General features: G+C 44.3%; 2 protein-coding genes across 2 annotated transcripts; both read right to left on the bottom strand.

Annotated features, from left to right (window-relative positions):
• Positions 1-226: 226 nt before the first annotated feature.
• Positions 227-5,616, bottom strand: LOC309673508 (acyl-coenzyme A thioesterase 1-like). Its single transcript, XM_082485295.1, has 4 exons — positions 5,553-5,616; positions 3,817-4,582; positions 2,309-2,511; positions 227-987 (listed from the first exon to the last, which is right to left on the bottom strand). Exons 2-4 carry the CDS (start codon positions 4,541-4,543, stop codon positions 385-387), a joined length of 1,533 nt encoding a protein of 510 aa, XP_082341421.1. The 5' UTR covers positions 4,544-4,582; positions 5,553-5,616; the 3' UTR covers positions 227-384.
• Positions 5,617-6,018: 402 nt separating this feature from the next.
• On the bottom strand, positions 6,019-14,333 carry JMJD7 (jumonji domain containing 7; the record flags this gene model as incomplete). The annotated part of the gene is made up of 8 exons (XM_082485296.1): positions 6,019-6,158; positions 7,784-7,943; positions 8,974-9,050; positions 10,866-10,961; positions 11,378-11,434; positions 12,247-12,500; positions 13,408-13,561; positions 14,267-14,333. The coding sequence occupies 8 exons, from the start codon at positions 14,331-14,333 to the stop codon at positions 6,070-6,072; spliced, it is 954 nt and encodes a 317-aa protein (XP_082341422.1). The 3' UTR covers positions 6,019-6,069.
• Positions 14,334-18,170: the final 3,837 nt, after the last annotated feature.

The raw sequence follows: 18,170 nt of genomic DNA, 5'->3' as shown, positions 1-18,170 counted from the left end.
TACATCTAGGTTAGTTAAAGGTGCAAGACTAAACAATTCAGTGGAAAACTCCTCCTATGAAAGTATTCCCTGCTACCAAAGGAATTGATTGGTGATTAAGGGCAAAGATTGCCCAGTACAAATGCAACCCACATGACAGGATGCTGGGTTTTTCTCAGATGACTACAGCACACGGGCAGATCAGATGGTGCCAATCTACAGTGCAGCTGGGGCCAGAAGACAACTAAAATTCAACTAAACAATGGGAAATTATTTGGGGAATGAAAATAAACAACTATGCAACAGTGGGGTTTAAGGAAGGCAGCCCCGGAAACTTTCAATGAGTTTCCAAGATTCAGTGAGAGCTGAAACATCAGCCCTAGTTAGCATCTTTGACAGCTTCCACTACAGCTTACTCTTAGGGATGTCTGAGTCCATCAAGTGTTGCCAGAAAAAGGCCTGTATCCTGTGCCATGCATCTTCTTGGGCTTTGGCATGCTCCTTCCATTGCCCTCCCCAATGCACAAATACCCCAAGCACTTTGTGGATCGAAGCCTGGCAGAGAGGCAAGTATGGTGGCTCCAAGAGGTGGCCCGCTCCAGAATAGGAGCAAAATTCCACTTCCCGTCCATACTGCTGAAGGCGCTGAACAGCATCCTGGCAATAGAGGTCACTTTTCCAGTTTGTGTCATCCAGTCCGGACAGGAAGAGGAACTTTGCCAAGGACCTCTCCATGGGAATGCGACACTCCCAAGTTGCTGGGTCCCTGTGATCATCTAGGACATCCGAAAAATCCACTATGCCAGACTCGTCACTGGTCTTCATCCTCCCCAAATCATATGGGTGGGGAGGAACAGTGAAGCCATCCCCCCGCAGGGGAATGAAAGAATTAAAACCACTTCCAGATATGCTGACAGCTGCCTTGATGCCAGGTAGAAATGTGGCCATGGAAAGGGCTAGATCAGCTCCTTTAGACAAGCCCAAAACGCCGATCCCAGTATCTTTCACCTGAAACACAGTTATGAAACAACCATTATCAACTACCCCTCATTTACTGGGCTGACATATCTCCAGTTCTGCTTCCTCACTCATCCAACTCCGATCACCCGTATTTTACCACTTACCTCTCTCTGTTCAGGTTACATCGCTCCCGTATCTGTCCCTTTGCTGAGCTTCCACAAGAGTGACAATGAATCCTACAGCTCCTAAAATTTTCTCCTCCCGTAACATTTTTTCTTCCTGGTGACCTCTATGGAGAGAGCCTCTTTGCTCCCTCCACATCCTGGCTAGACACTCACTCTCAGTATTCTATCTTTTACTGCTCCTGCTTCCAACCCCTCTTCAATCTTCTCTCCTCAGGTCCCCTTTGGAAAACCACTTTTTCATGGGTTTCCTTGCATTGCTTTTCTTTCATGCCATTGTTTTTTGATACGCTCCTACAGCTGACCTGTTATCTTCTGTTTTGTCTTGGAACGCATAAGGTTCATTACACCTGAGGCTGAGTAAGCCCAATAACTGTTTAAATCAACTTATTTAGAGTGAAGACTCTTCATGCCAAATTCATTTTGTAATGTGTGTCTTGTAAGATACTCTGGGAGTTTCAGAGCTCCATGAGGAACAAGACAAACAAGCAAGGCTGAATTCTGCTCTAACACTGGCTACATTCCTGGTGTCCACATGCTAGAAAATAAGTAACTTTGTGAAATGAATATCACATTAAGTAGCATTCCATTCAAAGTTTAAATGCTACTTGTTTTCTCTTAGTCTCTTTTGGTTTAAGTATAATGATATGTTGCTAAAAAGTGTCCTTCCCACCCCACATACTTGTTCAAATACAGCCCCAGTTTCTTAAGACATGGCACACTTCCCAGTGCTACAACCCTAAGGGATTCTGTTGTTAAAGTGTTTTATTACTGTCTTTTGAACCTTACGCAGAAGCAAAAGCCTGTGACATTTCAGAAATAGTAGAAAAAGTCAATGGATTTTTTTCACTTCTAAAATCTTGAAGGACACGAAAAGAGGGGAAAAAATAAGCAGTTTTGTCCTTCTAGTCCAGGAACTGCTTTGATTTAACCTTACACAAACAGTGGTTTGCACAAGTCTATGGACTGTCGTAATATGCTGTGCAAAACCAGCTATTCAACTACTTGCAAAATTGGAGTTGAGGCCCCATGCTTTTCCATCTCTCAGATCATGCTGTTTTTTCAGACAATGCCGTCTCCTTCTAACACCTCAGAAACTTAGTTGCATTCAGTGACATATAGCATTTCACATTAGAAAACTGGAAAATAAGTTTCCAATGGGATGAGCATCATAATTTGTCTCTTACCTGCTGCTGCTTCCGCAAAAAGTTTACAGCTTCCTCAAAATAGTCCAGTTCAAGAATCTCTGGCATAGCAGGAAGATCTTCAAAGGCCATGTAAGCAAGAGCCAGAGTCACGAAGCCCCTGCTAGCCAGAAGACTTGCTCTGTATTCAACAAGACCTCCTCCAGATCCATACAAATCGATAAGTCCAGGGAATGGACCAGGTCCTGCAATGAAAGGGGGGACTATGGATGTGTGTATATGTATACAGTCACAGAGAAAAGTTTCTACAGTTGTCCTTTCAGTAGTGCCCCCTCAGCACATATGAGGACAGCAGATATCAAAAGGAAAGCTTTCCATGGAGGTTCTCATTCTCAGGCACACACACAGTCACTGTAATGACACTAATTCGAGTATTTCTTCTCTCTCTTAGGAAGTCACTATAGGCAGTTCATATGTTGGGCATCATTCTCCCACCCTGAATTTCAGCTGAATTTGGCCTAGATGTTCTCAGGCCATTGGGGACTGATGAACAAACAGTATTGTTGCATGAGCTGCACTTCTTTAGGCAGTGTGCTAGCAGGTTTTCCAAGGAGGGAACACTTGATTTATGAAATGCACCCACAAATGCTAGCACTGACCTACACCAATTCAAGCTTCAGTCTGATCTGGGTAACTACCCCTGGGCTTCTCAGTTTTCCTCCTGCAGCCATAAGATCTTCCTTTCCTGCTGCTGCTCTGCCCATTCTTATAGCCAGAGGTCCCTTACAACATCTGGTGTCACAGCAGCTGCAAGTGACTTTTTATTCATTACAGAGCAAGACATTCACGTTTAAGTACTGCTCAAGGAACATACACAGTTCAGGGCCCAGAGCAGCTTTACACAGGATCCAGTCTTGGCACTGTCTCCATACGGAGCTGTGGAATATGACACCTGTTTAATTAAAGACTTTGCTTTTCTCATTTGTTCCCCATCTTCCTAAGTATCCCATTCATTTAAGCTGCTCAACTAGGTTCTTTCTTTGGCTTTTCCTTTGCCAACAAAAGAGACAGAGAGACAAGCCCAGAGCCTGCTGAAAGACGGTGGCAGCTGTTGGAGCAGCCTAGGCTGGCTGAAGCCTGAAGTCCAGTGCTCCCACCACACCTTGTCGTTCCTCACCCCACGGCTGGAGCAGTCACACCTCACAGCTCTGCCGAAGACCAAGGGCCTCTTTGTCTTGTCAGCTAAACAGAAGAGGTAAGAAATAAACACATTTTCCCCCAGATCTCCCACCGCAGGAGAGGTCCTGACCTCCCTCATCTAGAGCAAACAGGACATGCCTCTTGTAGCATTGCTGCCCTCCCTGCACCCCCCTGCCTCAGCTCTTCACCCGCCTGCTCTGCTGTGAGGATCCAAGTAGCTGGACGAAGCACAGGCTGAAAGAACCATTAGCTGAGGCTTTGCCCTGAGTTGCCAAGTGCATCCAGGAGCCATGGGGCAAAATATGTGGTGTAAGTCACACCTAGAAAGTCAGAACAGAATTAAAACTCACCAGGAGGGAGGAAGAGGGTTGCTTTCAGACGACCTTCTCTGACTGGAATCCTCTTCACCCCCTCTCCTAAAAACCATCGCTCATTGGTGCATTTTCCCAGCAAGCGGCTCATGTCCCCGTGGCCCTCATACACTTCCAAGTCCACATAGAAAGGGGTCAGGACGTTCCTCTTTGCCAGCCGCTTATAGGGCGTTTTCGACTGCAGAGACCACAGCAGCCCCATAGGCTCCACTCCTGAATAGCTGCCCCCCAGCGCAGGGGAGCGGCTGAGGTCGAGCTCTCCACTGCTCCCAGCTCTGTAGCGAGCGTGGGCTTGGAAAAGCTCCCCGCTCTCGTCCACCAGGCTGGCTCGGAGGGTGACCGCCTGCTGCGGCAGGAGACCAGCCACACAGATCTGCACGGGGTCATCGAACAGACACCTGGGGGAAGGCAGAACCGTCACCTGCACCGCCATCCCAGCTCTGCTGCCGGGGAGAGGAGCTGCTGGGGTGGTTTTTTTTGTTGGTTTTTTTTTTTTTTTTGGTGGCGAGACACGGGCTGCGTGAGAGAGGATCGCCAGGAGCCTGTCGCTTCTCAGACTTAAAATCTCTGCCCAAAGTCCAGGAGGAACCACTGTGACCGCTTCCTTCAGCCGGCGAGCACGGGCTGCTGGGAGGCGTAGTCCAAAGCGCGCCTCCCTCCAGACACTCCGGCGCAGAGGTGGTACAATGACACCATCCGCTCGCATAGGCACAGGCTGTCATTTGCTCCTGGCGTGCGGTCTTAACTTTTGATTATAGAGAGAGACTAAATTAAAAACCCCAAAGCGACAAAAGCAGATACTCAAATCGCCTCCTCCCCACCCCCCCGCCCCCCCCGCCCGCGGGACAGCCCAGATTCAACGGCAGCACTGGCTTGGGCGCCTTTTCCAAGGCACAGTGAACACAAACAAACTGGAAAGCCTGAAGTAACGTGACATCTTAATCTAGCTGTGAAATAAAGCCTCCCCTTAATCCCTTTGAGTTTTCAGCAATCGTTGGACAAGCACCACAAGGTAAACTTATGCTTTAAATGTATTTCTTAAAAAAAAAAAAAAAAGAAAAGAAACAGGCAAAGTAGAAGAATCATTATCTTTTTTTCTTCACAATAATCAATCTTGTCTAAAGGGTATCTACATTTTCCTAATTAATACATGGAAAATAAACTTCCCCCCATATCACTAATGTTTCTAAGGAACTGTTTGAAGATTTGATGATAAATACCAACTTTTGGTTTTGATAAACAACAATACTACGTTTTTGCAATGTCTGTGTATTAATAGCCATCTAGTCCTATGGGTCTCAGACACGTGAGTAGTCTCATCCCGTTCTGTGGAAATACAGATGGGAATTAAGGCTCCTGATTCACACAACTCACCTGACCATGCATTAGGCAGCAATTAGTGGCAAAGGACAGAAACAATTAATGAGCCCACAAGCTGCAGAATCACGTGTCTTGCCACGAGACCACAGGTGATGTGCAGATTGACTGTAGATCTGGCAAAGCAACTCTAAAATCCTCACTCAGGATGTAAGAGAATGCAGCTACATTTAAATACAATGGTGGAAAGAAAGAAAAAAAACAGCAATAAAAAAATGTAGCTTAACATGAAAAATAGCCAGCATTGACTTTTGCGTGTCTTCCTAGATGTCCTCCAGCCATCACATCATTTGGAAAAAAAGTAATAAATTAGTACAGAAATAAGCATCTAAACTGACCTTTTATTGCAGAAGTTGTAATTTCTCACCATCAAAACACGACAGCCACTGAACTTAGTGAATTACAACTGGACAGGCCTTTTGCCTTAAGCAGAATGCATGTGTTGGACTGATGCAGCCTGATGCACAGGTGGGTGGCAGAGCAGATCTTTCCTTGTCACTTGGGTTGTTATGAAAACAGTCTGTAGATCTAAACAAACAGTCATGGCTTCTCTTTTGGGATTTCCAAAGCCTGGATTGCCTCCCTTCAAATTTTACTTTGCTCACCATCACTGAGGCAACATGCAAAGACCTAAAAATGCTTTTGTCAAACCTTCTGCTTACAAGTCAAAAAACTCGGCCAGTTGATCTGGACTCTGAAATCAAGCAAATAGCCATGATCCATTTGACAGATGTTGTTGAGAACAATTTAATGTTCAGTTCTTTTCATTTAAATCACGTTTGTACTCCAGTCACAGATGCTGATGATTGTATCACACCAGAGAGAAAGATCACAATCTCGAGTCCCCCACCTCTGCTATAACACTTTCACGGCTTTTGTGAGACAATCTAGTAGTTGATAATAGCTGTACTTAAGGTCGTATTCCATATCATACCAATAATTCACTGAGGAGACAAGAAAAGGGGAAAACATTTCTAAGGTTAGAATGTAATGATTTACAAACGTGTTCATAGACTGTTTTGCACAGTTTGGCTTTCCCTTATTACTGACTGAAATTTGAAATGAGCAAATCTTTGACTACAGCCAAAAATAACATAAGCAAACACTAGAGTTCTTTAATAGTGCTGCCAATGCAACTCTGTCTTAGCCCAAACCAACTCCTCTTCAGACTCTACGCTGGGGATTCCTTGAAGCAGAAGCTGGCAAAAATTTTAGGAAAATGTATGCTTCTATTTAGACCAAAAATACCAAATACAGTACAAAGTTTAATATCTAGATAGGAACCTCTCTTCCTCCGAGTATGTAAAGGATGGCAAATTCACCACTACTTCACAATGGTGATCAATTAGACAGTGCTTTAATTTGGCTTCTTATTTTAATTTTGGTGTACGTCTGCTAGAAAAAAATAAGCCAAGCATTATAATATTGTAGCAATCATTCTCGGAGGAGGATATACTCTAGCTTCAGTCATCCACTGGACCAGACCCAGAGAATATCGATTTTTCAAGTGTATACAGACTGCAGTGCAGTTCACAGACCAAAGGCCAAATAAACTCGGCAATTTTTTAGCATTTCTGCTAGACAGAGAAAAAGAGAGTGGCTGGGGGCTTGCAACTGGAAACAACTCTACTTTTTCTAAAAAATATTCGAGGACTGATGCAGCAGTACTGGGAAAAGGGATGAGAAACAGTGCTTTACTGATAGCTTGTCTTTTTACCACAGTATCACAAATCCTGAAGAAAAGAAAATGCCTTGCAGTATTTGCAGTGTTACACAAATAATGATGTTTTGTTGTTTAGAATACTTTATTTACTCTGCCTGGACAGACAGGATTATTTCAGGTAAAGGACAGCAAAAAAATCTCCCTCAAGCCTTGCAAAACTCACATGACATAATGATAACACTTCGCACCACCCCCCACCTCCACCTGCTCCAAGTGGAGGAACTCTCTTGGGGAAGGAAAAAAAAAAGATAGAGAGAGATGATGATAAATCCTACAAAGAGAGAGATGACGTGTCTTTTGATAAGTACGGGGGACCAGTAGCACAAGCATAGGCTTATTAGCAAGGTACGACACTGGGGCAGATCAGATTCCAGCTCACATGACATGTTGTGTCCACATCCATGCCTAAAACTCATACGCTTTCTGGTTTCCTTCTCTTCCCCTAGATCCTTTGGTGCTGATGTGATAACAGCACACACAACATGCAGTTTCTTTATGAAAGGTACATAGATGACCAATTTGCAGTTAGCAGGCTAGGCAGACAAACTGCTTAGCTCCATGTCATAAACAGAAACCGGATCACGATCACTGAATTAGCTATCCTTTCCAGACTTGACAAGTAGAAACATTCCTAGCACTTGTCAACAATGCTATGAATTATAAGCAAAAGAGACTGCACGGATGTAGCCCCATGGCATCTGTCAAGATTGCTATTTCCTCCTGAGGGGAGGTAGATGATCTTTAAGTGGCCTTTAGCCCCAGTTATGCTTTGCTGTGGGATATCTATCTGCACACCCACCACAGTTCAAAAACATATCTGGAAATACTGAAATCTGAAAATTTTACCTGCTATACAGCCATGTGATTGCTGAACATGATGGAACCAGAGAGAAGGCAGGTATAACATCTCACCAGCTTTCACTGTACACTGCAAAGGTTTTGCCTGAGCATATTCTGGGTACTGTTTCAGATTTGGATTCAATGGGTCCAGGGGTATCCAGGGCACCTAAAAGCAGAAGAGTAGGTGTATGGTACTGACCCTGGCAAAAAAATCCAGCAAAAATTCCAGAAAAAGAGCTGATAACCAAACTTACTAGGTTACAAAACATGTATTTTGCCTAGCAAAACACATACAGCTACACAGCTTTCCACATTCAACTCAGAATAGGTCAAGGATGCAAAAATTTGCCTCCTTCAGCATTTCTAATTAGGGAAAAGGTGCTAAATGTCAGTCACGAAATTTCAGTCTCGTGACATACTTTCAAAACACCTCCAGCCCCTTAGATCACTTGTTCCTCCCACATTTAGTACTTTAATATTTCATCTGCACCACTCTGCTAAGAAGTTCCCTTCTTCTTCTAAAACTCTCTGGTCTAATTTTATTCCCAGCAGCTAAAACTTCCCTTCCTGATGGGAAATCCCTCTTGTCTGTATTCATTTCTTCTGTGGCCTACAGAGTTATAAACCTCAGCGCTCCACCTTACTGTGTTACAGGAATGCTCCCATGAGATTCCATGGGCACCACTCTGGAAACAGAGAAAAAGCCCCAGCTCAAGTTCAGCTGTAGCATTAGTCACACATTACAGAGGCAAAAGGAGAGAGATTAGATACAAAAGGCTATTGAGTTTTTGTAAAGTGCCTCCAGATCTATAGATTTTAATCAAATAAGTATTGCTACTACTAAGAAAACACAATTTATCCATTGAGATAGATATGTTTTATTGCACTGGGTGATACCATTGTAGAGCAAAATCCAGCCCTGAGAAGTCTTAATCCATGCAGAGAAGTCTTAATGAAATCAGTTCCTTTATTGTTGATACACTTAAAAGTCCTTTACTGGATCTATTTAAGATTGGTGCAAGGAAGACAGTTTATGCTATCAACGGTTTCAGGTACGTAGTAAAAATCTTTTCTGGAACCTAGGTATCCTTTGCAAATAGGATTTCTAAGCATCAATCAATATGCTCAGTTTGAGGGCACAGCAGTGCCCAAAACTATCTTTACTGTATTGATTGTGTTCTTTAGATACTTTTTACCTTTTCCTCACTCTTCTCATCCACAATTTCAAATGAGCCATCTTCTGACACCCGGTAGGTTGCTGGCTGATAGAGCTCTGGAACCACAGAAAGAATTAAATGGCACAAATCAGAGTAGTACTCAGAGAAACTAATGGTAGGACATGTCACACTTTAACCAAGCAGAAGAAAAATTAAGACAAAACCATTTTCAAGTTACTGTCCTCACTATCCTCCCCTTTGTCCATTTCAATTTTTAACAAGTTTCTTTGTTTATTTTTTTTTAAGTCAGTCTGAATACTGAACTGCCTTCCTGTTTGGAATTCCAATCTTCTTCCTCCACAGGAATTATTCTCCTCAAAACCCATTTTACTCCTAGTCTTATTTTGTTCCAGTAACTGTCTTTTTTCCCTTTTGGAAGTCATAAATGCATCCCTGACTTACACATAGTTCTATGTTCTGCCCTTTCTTCTTAGGTCAGTGTAGCAAGATAGCACTCACAAGAGTTATAACTGACTTGCAGCCAGCCTTTCACTTCTAATTTTATCTGATAAGGCTCATCAACTGCTTCAGGTACTGCAGGTTGCTTTTCTTCATTGCTTCAGCACATGTGGTTTTCTAAGCCCTCACTTGAGAGAGTTTCTCTCCATTAACCTGAAGTTCAAAAAGACGGAGTCATCTTTTACTATGCACTGTAAAATGTAAGTATTATCTCTGTTCTATGCTTTAACAGTAACTTGTTTTACAACATGTGACTCACATGATATACATGTATTTCATACAGCCACATACATATGATACCACCCCTCCTATGAAGAAAGGCTGAGACAGATGGGGTTGTTCAGCTTGAAGAAGAGAAGGTTCTGGGGAAACCTTACTGCAGCCTTTTAATACATAAAGGGGTCTTATAAGAAAGACAGAGAAAGACTTTTTACCAAGGCCTGTAGTGACAGGACAAGGGAAACAGTTTCAACCTGAGAGAGGGTAGATATAGATTGACTATAAGGAAGAATTTTTTTTACAAAGAGGGCCATGAGACACTGGAACAGGTTGACCAGAGAAATTGTGGATGCCCCATCATTGGAACTGTTCGAGGTCAAGCTGGATGGAGCTTTGAGCAACCTGATCTAGTGAATGGCAGGGGGGATGGACTAGATGATCTAGAAGTCCCTTCCAACCCAAACCATTCTATGATTCCATGATTTCAAGGTTGTAAACAAAATAAAACCAGTGTAAGTGAAATATTGTAGCAGCGCACATGTCTAGGCAAAAGTATATTAGTGTTATATAGCACTCCGCGTTCACTTAATCTGATGGTTTGAAAGTCAAGGAATGGGAAAATGAAGTCTTATTTTATGGGGCATAATGTTAAGCTGTCCATCTGCTAGATGACAATGCAATATAACAAGCTGTTACTGTACCCACAGGAAAGCAATATAAAGAAACAGAAAATGAGTAATGCAAAGTAATGCTGCCATAAGAATCTCTTTTTTCATTTCTCTAGTTTTCAGAGATTCAGTTAGTAACCTGAATATTTCATTAAATTACAACTTATTTTTCAACTTCCTGGCTTTTTTCCTAGAGAAAAGAATAAGCAGGCAGAATCCAAACCTGTTAAACATCAAAGACGACATGCTACAATACTGAAAAGATACTTAAGTAATTTAAATATTCTAAAGCAGAAGAGACTGCCGTGAGTATCAATGAACCCATTACTTTACAGGACTGGAAAACCTGACCTCAGAATAACGTTCGTATTACAAACTACCTGCAGCACAACACAGAAGAGATTTCTGTTCACACTGGAACGCATAAACATCAAAATCTTATCTCTGTTTCCTCTTTCATATATTTCAATATTTTAGTCTCTCTTCCTTCCAACCTTTAGATATATTGCATAGTAAATTATGTACCATATGGGATGAAGGGACGGTCACTCGGTGGATGCAGTAGAAAATGTTTCTCTCCAGATATCACACAGTACAAGTTCTCATAATGATCTTTATGTACTAGGATTGAGAAAAAAAGAGACATGTGGAGAGAGAAAATCAGCATTGTTTCCTTCTCTACATCAGAAACTACAGTAAACTAAAAGCGTTAGCTTGTCCTCATTATCAGGCTGCTTCCTCTTCTTGCAGCCAGTGGGAGTGGAAAGTAACAGTATAATATTGTAGCAAATGTATTCAACGAGGAAATTATCAGTGCCTGGTCCGACATAATGTCACGTAGATGCACCCAGAGACGCAGCAGCAAGAGGCTGCAGAAGTGCAGGAGAAAGAAAGCAAAAAAAAAAAAAAAAGCATGTTAAGTAGAACTGCCTTGTCAGAAAAAACACACAGTCCTACTGAGCCCCCAACTCAGAACAAGCCCGCTTCAGCCTGCCCTGAAAGCACACTGAAGACTTACAGCACTGTACAATACGTACAAGATGTCACAGCAGCCGATTCGCCAAGCCAGAAATTCACAGCATCGGGCTTCTTCCCTGTATGGTTAATAGAGAAACGTTGTCAACAAAAAAAGAATTTCAACTGTCATGTTGAAAAGCATTTAAAATAATTTTCTGCCAATTTCTGCCAAATTCTGTCCTTTAACTTCCTTCATAACTATGACAGGCTTCATTGCAAGTAGCACTCTGTGAGCAGCAGCAACCTTCTACACTGGAAACCACTGTAGTGCCCATCATACATCATGGCATAGTACTATCCTTCCCCAAACTGATGGTTACAACATTCTGAATCCCTAAGACTTAGCTCACGCAGAAACTGCAGCACATCTACGCACAGTTGCAAAAAGAAGGTGAGATCACAAATAATTTTCATGGACACTTTAAGGAAAGACATGCTGTAAAATAGAAACCAACTGAAAGAGAACAGTGTTTAACTAGAAAAAAAAATAAATCTGTCATTTTATCAGAGGAGGTGGGGACTGTGTGTTGCTTCACCCACTTGTTATGCTAGCTTTGGTAGTAACAGCATGAATCCGAGTTGAAACATGACTCTAGATCAGAGAAAAGTCATTATATGAAAAGAAGTGCTATATGGAACTATCACCACATTGTTTCAGTTGTGATGAATACAGTTCCAATACACAACTGAGACACTGATTCTGGAGTAACCCAAACCCAAAACTTGGATTGCTCCTATTATTATTTTACCACTTCTGCTTTCTAAGGGCATGAAACCAAACCAAGCTGTAGCATCCAGAAACAGAACAAACATTCACCATGTACCAGCATGATTGTTTCAAAGCTCCATACAAAACATTTACTGAATATAGGAGAAATAGAAGGTTTACCAAGTGCCTCACTCATCCATGGAATGTCAGGCTGCACATCACAGACAAGTTCAGGGAACTCCTCGGTGAGGTTTGAACACTGCTTCTGCACATAGAATACGTTGGGAGAGGTCACTTTCTTCTCCACAATGTCCAAAAAGTCCATGAAAGGCATTTGGCGCTCCTCTGGCATGACAAAACGGTCCTGAAACACCGCATCTGCATAACCATTTGGTGTTACTGCCACACTCACTACTTTGGGACCTACTACCTCCCTGCAAAACAAATCAAAGATTTATAGCCAGACCTGCAATTGGCCCATATATTAGACACTGGTTACTTTAAAAAGAATGTGTTTCACGGGCAGCAAAAATAAGAAGTCTGGCTTTCCATGGCTGGGTGTCTCTCGACTAGATTTTCTACTGTCTGATAAGACCTCTCGCAATCTGCTCTGATTGCTCCCTGTGGTCAAGGCAACCATAGTGTCTTTCACCTCTCTAAATTCTCTTGTGTCTACAAGGTGAGCCCACAAAGGAGCTCCCTTTCCCTCCCTGCAGGCAGAGGGCCCTCTTCAGCCACCTCTTTTCACCAATCATGGCAGAACCTTGATCTTCTCAGGACCACTCAACCCAGCTGAATCTGGAGGGGGAGGGAACACGTTCAAAAGCAATCGAGGAGGGAGAAAGAGTGGACAGAGCCTGACAGACACACACATCGTAAGGCTAACAGCCCTTATTTCTGTGAGAAACAATTTTAAGCACGTAGATTTTAGGTCCAACCAGAAATCCCCTCTCAAAAAAGAATTTTTTTTAAAAAAAGGGGGTTGTTTTTTTTTAGAAAAAACAACAACAACAAAACCCCAAGGTCTACTCAGTCACAAACAAGTCAGTCTGTTGTTAACGCACTACTGCCCCACTCCAACTGGGAGGCTACAGGGTGGAGAACTGGCGAGAGCACAGGGATGGACTGGGTTTCCATCCACCCTTCACACTGAATCCCGCCGGGCAGGACAGTGTGTTTGCAGAAAGAAATTTACATGAGTTTGGCAAGACCAAACACCTTCATACAGGAGCAGGGAGAAATCTGAGCTAATTTTAAGAATAAAAGCAAAAATTAACACAGGGCCTTTCACTGGGGTCAACCAAAATTGACGACCAGTCCTGCTCCAGCGCTGGTTCATACCTGAGGTAGGCTGAGGTCCATTTCTTCAGAGCCGGCCAGTGGCTGATGGCATTCTGAATTACACAAGGTTTATTGGGACTCACCCATTCTCGATAAAACTCCAGCGGGGACGGAGGCCTATCGAGATAGGGCACAGACTCCATCCACCCCAGCTCTGTCCAGGCAAACGAGAAACAGGTTTTTCACTCTGTGTCCCCGAGAGAAGTGTCCTCTGCCAGCACACTAACTGCTCAGCTGAAAGCGACTGGGGTCTGTGTGTGCGTGCGCGTGCCCCGGCTCCAGAAATGGCTCTGTTAAAACCCGGTGGCTGTTATGGAGGGTTTCAGCAGCAGAGGGATCCCTCAGGCCTTCGCCCTGCTCTGAGCCACAGAGATGGCCGCACCATGAGCCCACAGGAGAGCGGGCAGGAAGGACATACACTACAGGAGATGCACCTCTGATACAGGAGATTTTTGGGACCTGGAGTAACGTGCTTTGTTTTGCTATTTTCTACACAGGAAAATAACCTAAAAGGGCCGTTTTCTCGACTTTCATTTTCTTTTTGCAGCGGCCTTCACCTTCACCTCGGAAAGGTCTGCCTGAAGACCGAGCAGGAGCTCGCATGCTACAGTTCAACCCTGTTGCTGGCGCCATTTGCGGCCGCTGCGGCCCAGCCGGGGCGCTCAGGCGACCGCCGACCGAGCTCTTCATCCCCCGTACGACTTGCTGGGGCCCCTGGAGAGCGCTAGGGCCCGGCCCAGGCCCCAGCGCCCGCCGGGTACAGGCGGGGCCACCCCCGCTGGGCTGACATTCCCCCCCCCCCCCCATCCCCACACACACCGCGGCCCGCCCCCTGCGCGCCTCCGGCCCAGCCGCTCACCGCGGGCCTCCCGCGGGAAGGCGGCCAGGCAGCCCCTGACCGCCCGCAGCGCCGCGCCCTCCGCCATGCCCGCGCCGCCGGAGAGGAGCGGAGCGGGGCCCAGCCCGGCCCCGGAGGAGGAGGAGGAGGTGGTACAGCGGCTGCCTCCGCCTCCTCCCCCCCGGCGACACCGCCCCCGGGAAGATGAAGCATCGGGCGCCATCGGCGAGTGGGTTGGCACAACTGGGTAACAAACGGTCACATTTTTATTGAAACAGTTTAAAGACACGGAGTACAAATGAATACAGAGTTAAAAACGGCTCCCCGCGGGAGGGGGGGGAGCCTCACAGTGCAAAAAAAAAAAAAAACCAAACCAAAACAAAACAAAAACAAAACCACCCACAAAAACCCAACAAACGATTTTTATTATTTTTGTTTCAAATAAAAAAAAAAAAAGACATTTTAAAGGAGTATTTTACCTAAAGCCAAAAGTATAAAAACACGCATTTATAAATAAAGCAGGAGGGATTTGTTTTGTTTTGTTTTTTTTTTTAAAGGGGGTGACGCACGAGGGCGGCGCTGGCGAAGCCGGGGGAGGCGGTGCCCGCCCGCTGCCCCGGGGCGGGGGGGGACAGGCGGAGCGGCTGTGGCTTATTCCCAACGCCGCTGCGCCGCGTGTCCCCCCCCCCCCGCTCGGCAGCAGGTTACACAGGGGAACACAGGCCCAGCCGCCCCCACCCCCGTGTTATTTACACGCGCGATCTGAAATAAGGAAGGTGCTGGGCTGACCCGGAGAAGGAAGCAGCCGCTCGTTCTGGGGCTGCTGTAAGAGCTGTCCATGATTTTAAATGAGTTTGTTTTTTGTTATTTAATTTACTGGATGCTACACATCCGACAGGGTGGGGTGAGGGGGAGACACCGTATACATGCATGAATTTACCAATGGTGTTTAAATACCTGCATTTCATTTTATCTTATATATAATTATATACATATTCTTTCTTTAAAAAAAAAATTAAGTTTGTATGTTTCTACTCCCGGAAAGAAAGGTCCCGATTCCTCTGAGTCACGATGAAGTCTGTAAAAGGGGGGAGTGGGGAGGGGGCTGCTGCAAGGACTGCCCCAACCATCACCTGGGAGGTCTCATGGAAAGGAGAGGACAACCTGAGAGAGGAGGTGGAAGAAAAGAAGACTCCCATACATACAGCTCCTGGGTGCTACCGAGGGGTGGGGAGGAGGAAGGCCTTGCCTGCCTGCAGCAGGAAATAAAAAAGGAAAAAAAAAAAAAAAAAAAAAGTTTGCTGCCCTCTGAGGTTGCAGCCCTTCCTACTGCCCCAGTTCAGAGGGCCCAAAAATGAACCAAGGGGTCCCACAGGCAAAGTAATACTATTTACAAGACGGAGAAACAACTGCAACTACTTTTCTCATTTTGACCAGGAATGTTGGGTTGGAGGGGACAAAATGTATGTAGAGAGGATAGGTAGGTCCAAATTATTTTTCAGGCTTTACGTTAAACAAAGAAAAACTTGTCTTAATACAGATATCTGGTTGTGCCTATGCTAACACCCAACACAAACCAGTAAGAGGGACAGACTCAAGTTTATTACCTCCTCCCACAAGCCTCTTCACTTCCCAGGCAGGCAGTTACCGTTCAGTATTTCTCTACCTGGCCCAATGGACAGCCTGTGGTGAAACGTATTCACAAGATGCAACAAAATGTAACACATTTATGCTCTCTTTGTTCTGTAAACCAGAATTTTTAGGAGTATTTCCTACTGCCAGCAATAGGAAGTTAGCAGGGAAGAAGCAGTTGGATCAGTCTCGAATTCGAAAGAGCAACACTATCTCCTCACAACTCTCAGCAACAAACTTGTGGCACCAGCATCTCCTTTACTGGGCTTCTACTACTCAATTCGTAACATCCAAGCCTTGGGCAAACAACTAACCACTTCAGCGTTTAAGAAAAAACAGTTGCTTAGAGGACAGCATGCGAAGAAACGAGAGGCCCAATAGGGCATATTTAAAAACAAGCCCTTTCCAATTCATTCTTCAATTACAGATCACTATCTCAGTCCTAAATCTACTTTCCTGAAGCCTTTCTGTACTAGATCTTTCACAGGTATTGGCCAAATGGTGCTCCTCAGGCCAAGACTATATCTACCTCTACTCTGTTTTCCTGTGTGTCCTCCATATACTATTCTAATTTATTTTAAACTACACAACCATCCTCCAGCTGATCTACTTGCCTGACACTTCTCTTACCATCAGATTCTGATCATTCTGATCAGATTTTACCTCTGGTTTCCTGTATGCAGCCATGAACCCAAGGAAAATCCATTCCAGGAAACAAAACCTACTCTGATCAGCTTAAAAATCAGATTTGCTTCATGCAACTCCTTTCTGAGGAGCTTTGTTTCATATCTCTATGCTAGCTTCACTGGTTGTTGCTCTTTACCTTAATGAGAATTTCATTCTCACCACTGCCTCTTCTGTTTCATCTCTGACCCTTTTTGTCACTACCTCAGAGTTTAAATAATAAAATTTAATAAAATTGCACAGGGAAGTAATATAAAGGACCCTCAAACCGTTATCGCCAGTATCAAAGGATACCTGGGTTGAAGGGACTGCTATTTTACCTGAGTGTCTTGTGGCCCCAGTACAACAAGAAATTTCCCGTATACTAGGACATTTGTTCACAGTCTGAAAGTGGAGGAACTAATCACCTCAAAACCAAGCTTGACCCACACTAACTCCATCACAGACCCAACATGACTGCCATCATACATTCCATTCCCGGCACCTCCAGCACACCTTTTCACTTAAGGAAAATGCCAGAAATTTCCTCTCTGGTTTTCAACTTGCCTTCCTCTGCAAAACCTGCCTGTGCAAGAGAAGCTCCCCAGGGGACCGAGCACACCAGCTGATTCAGCACAGTGCAGTGCTGAGACAGGACTAGAAGATAACACTTTTAAAGTTTCAGTACAAGACCATGGAAGGCAAGGTTAGCAAGGACACCTGAAATGTGATTAAGCAGATTTAGGTTACAGGTCGAAGTAGCTGGAAAGCTCTCAAAGTGCTCTCCATACTGCCAAGTCCTGGAGCACCCAGCAGTGGTGATCAGCCAGTAAACCTGTTGGGGGAGAGCAAGAACTGCAGATTATTCAGCCCTGGAGTTACTCAGAAGAAATAGGTCATCCCACACCAGTCTGGCCAGCCCCGTAGAAAAAAGGCCGCAATGCAGATCTCCAGTCACAGAAAGCAAGAGAAGTCAGCACACCAGATTTCTGAGTGCCACAGGGTTTCAAAGTGATGACAGCCAGGATAGTAAAATGAAAGAAAACTGCTTCAAGCTTGTAACCTGTGGAACCACGTGATGCAGTTTGGCTGCCTCTGAGTGACTTCCACAGATGCTAGCAGTCTTTCTCCCACTGAAAACTCGTTGCTCGCATTAGTTTTATGAACTGGGATTACACTGCTCTGCCTTAAAATAAATACGAGACAGACTGGAGATGGAGTAAGAAATAAAGCATTTTGTGTATCTGTCCCTGTTGTGGAAAGGAGTGGGAGTAAGGAGGAAGGTGCTAAAGAATTTCATTGGTTTGAAAATTTTTTTTCTTAGCTTATCATTGACCAAAAAAAAACATCATTGGACAGTTTTAACCCACAACAAACGGAAGTTAGCATGGGCTTAGAGAAGCTCCACAGGATGAGAAGACTATTGCACACACAAATTCAAGAAAGGAAGATTTTCTGTCTCAGACAAGAAATTAATGAAAAGCAAAGAAGCTCGGGGCAGGGAAAATGGTGGTAATCACATCCTAAAATATCTTGTCCAAAGTTCTTGGGAAACCATTTTCTGTGGGTAGTCGAAATAGCTCTACAAAAGGTAAGAGAATCCCAGCCTTCTTGGGATGTAAATATTCTG

The sequence above is a fragment of the Vanellus vanellus genome (assembly GCF_965231255.1).
Source record: "Vanellus vanellus genome assembly, chromosome: 6".
NCBI classification, from domain to species: Eukaryota; Metazoa; Chordata; class Aves; order Charadriiformes; family Charadriidae; genus Vanellus; species Vanellus vanellus.
The sequence above is the reverse complement of the archived record's forward strand: the minus strand, read 5'-3'. Positions and strand labels throughout refer to the sequence as shown.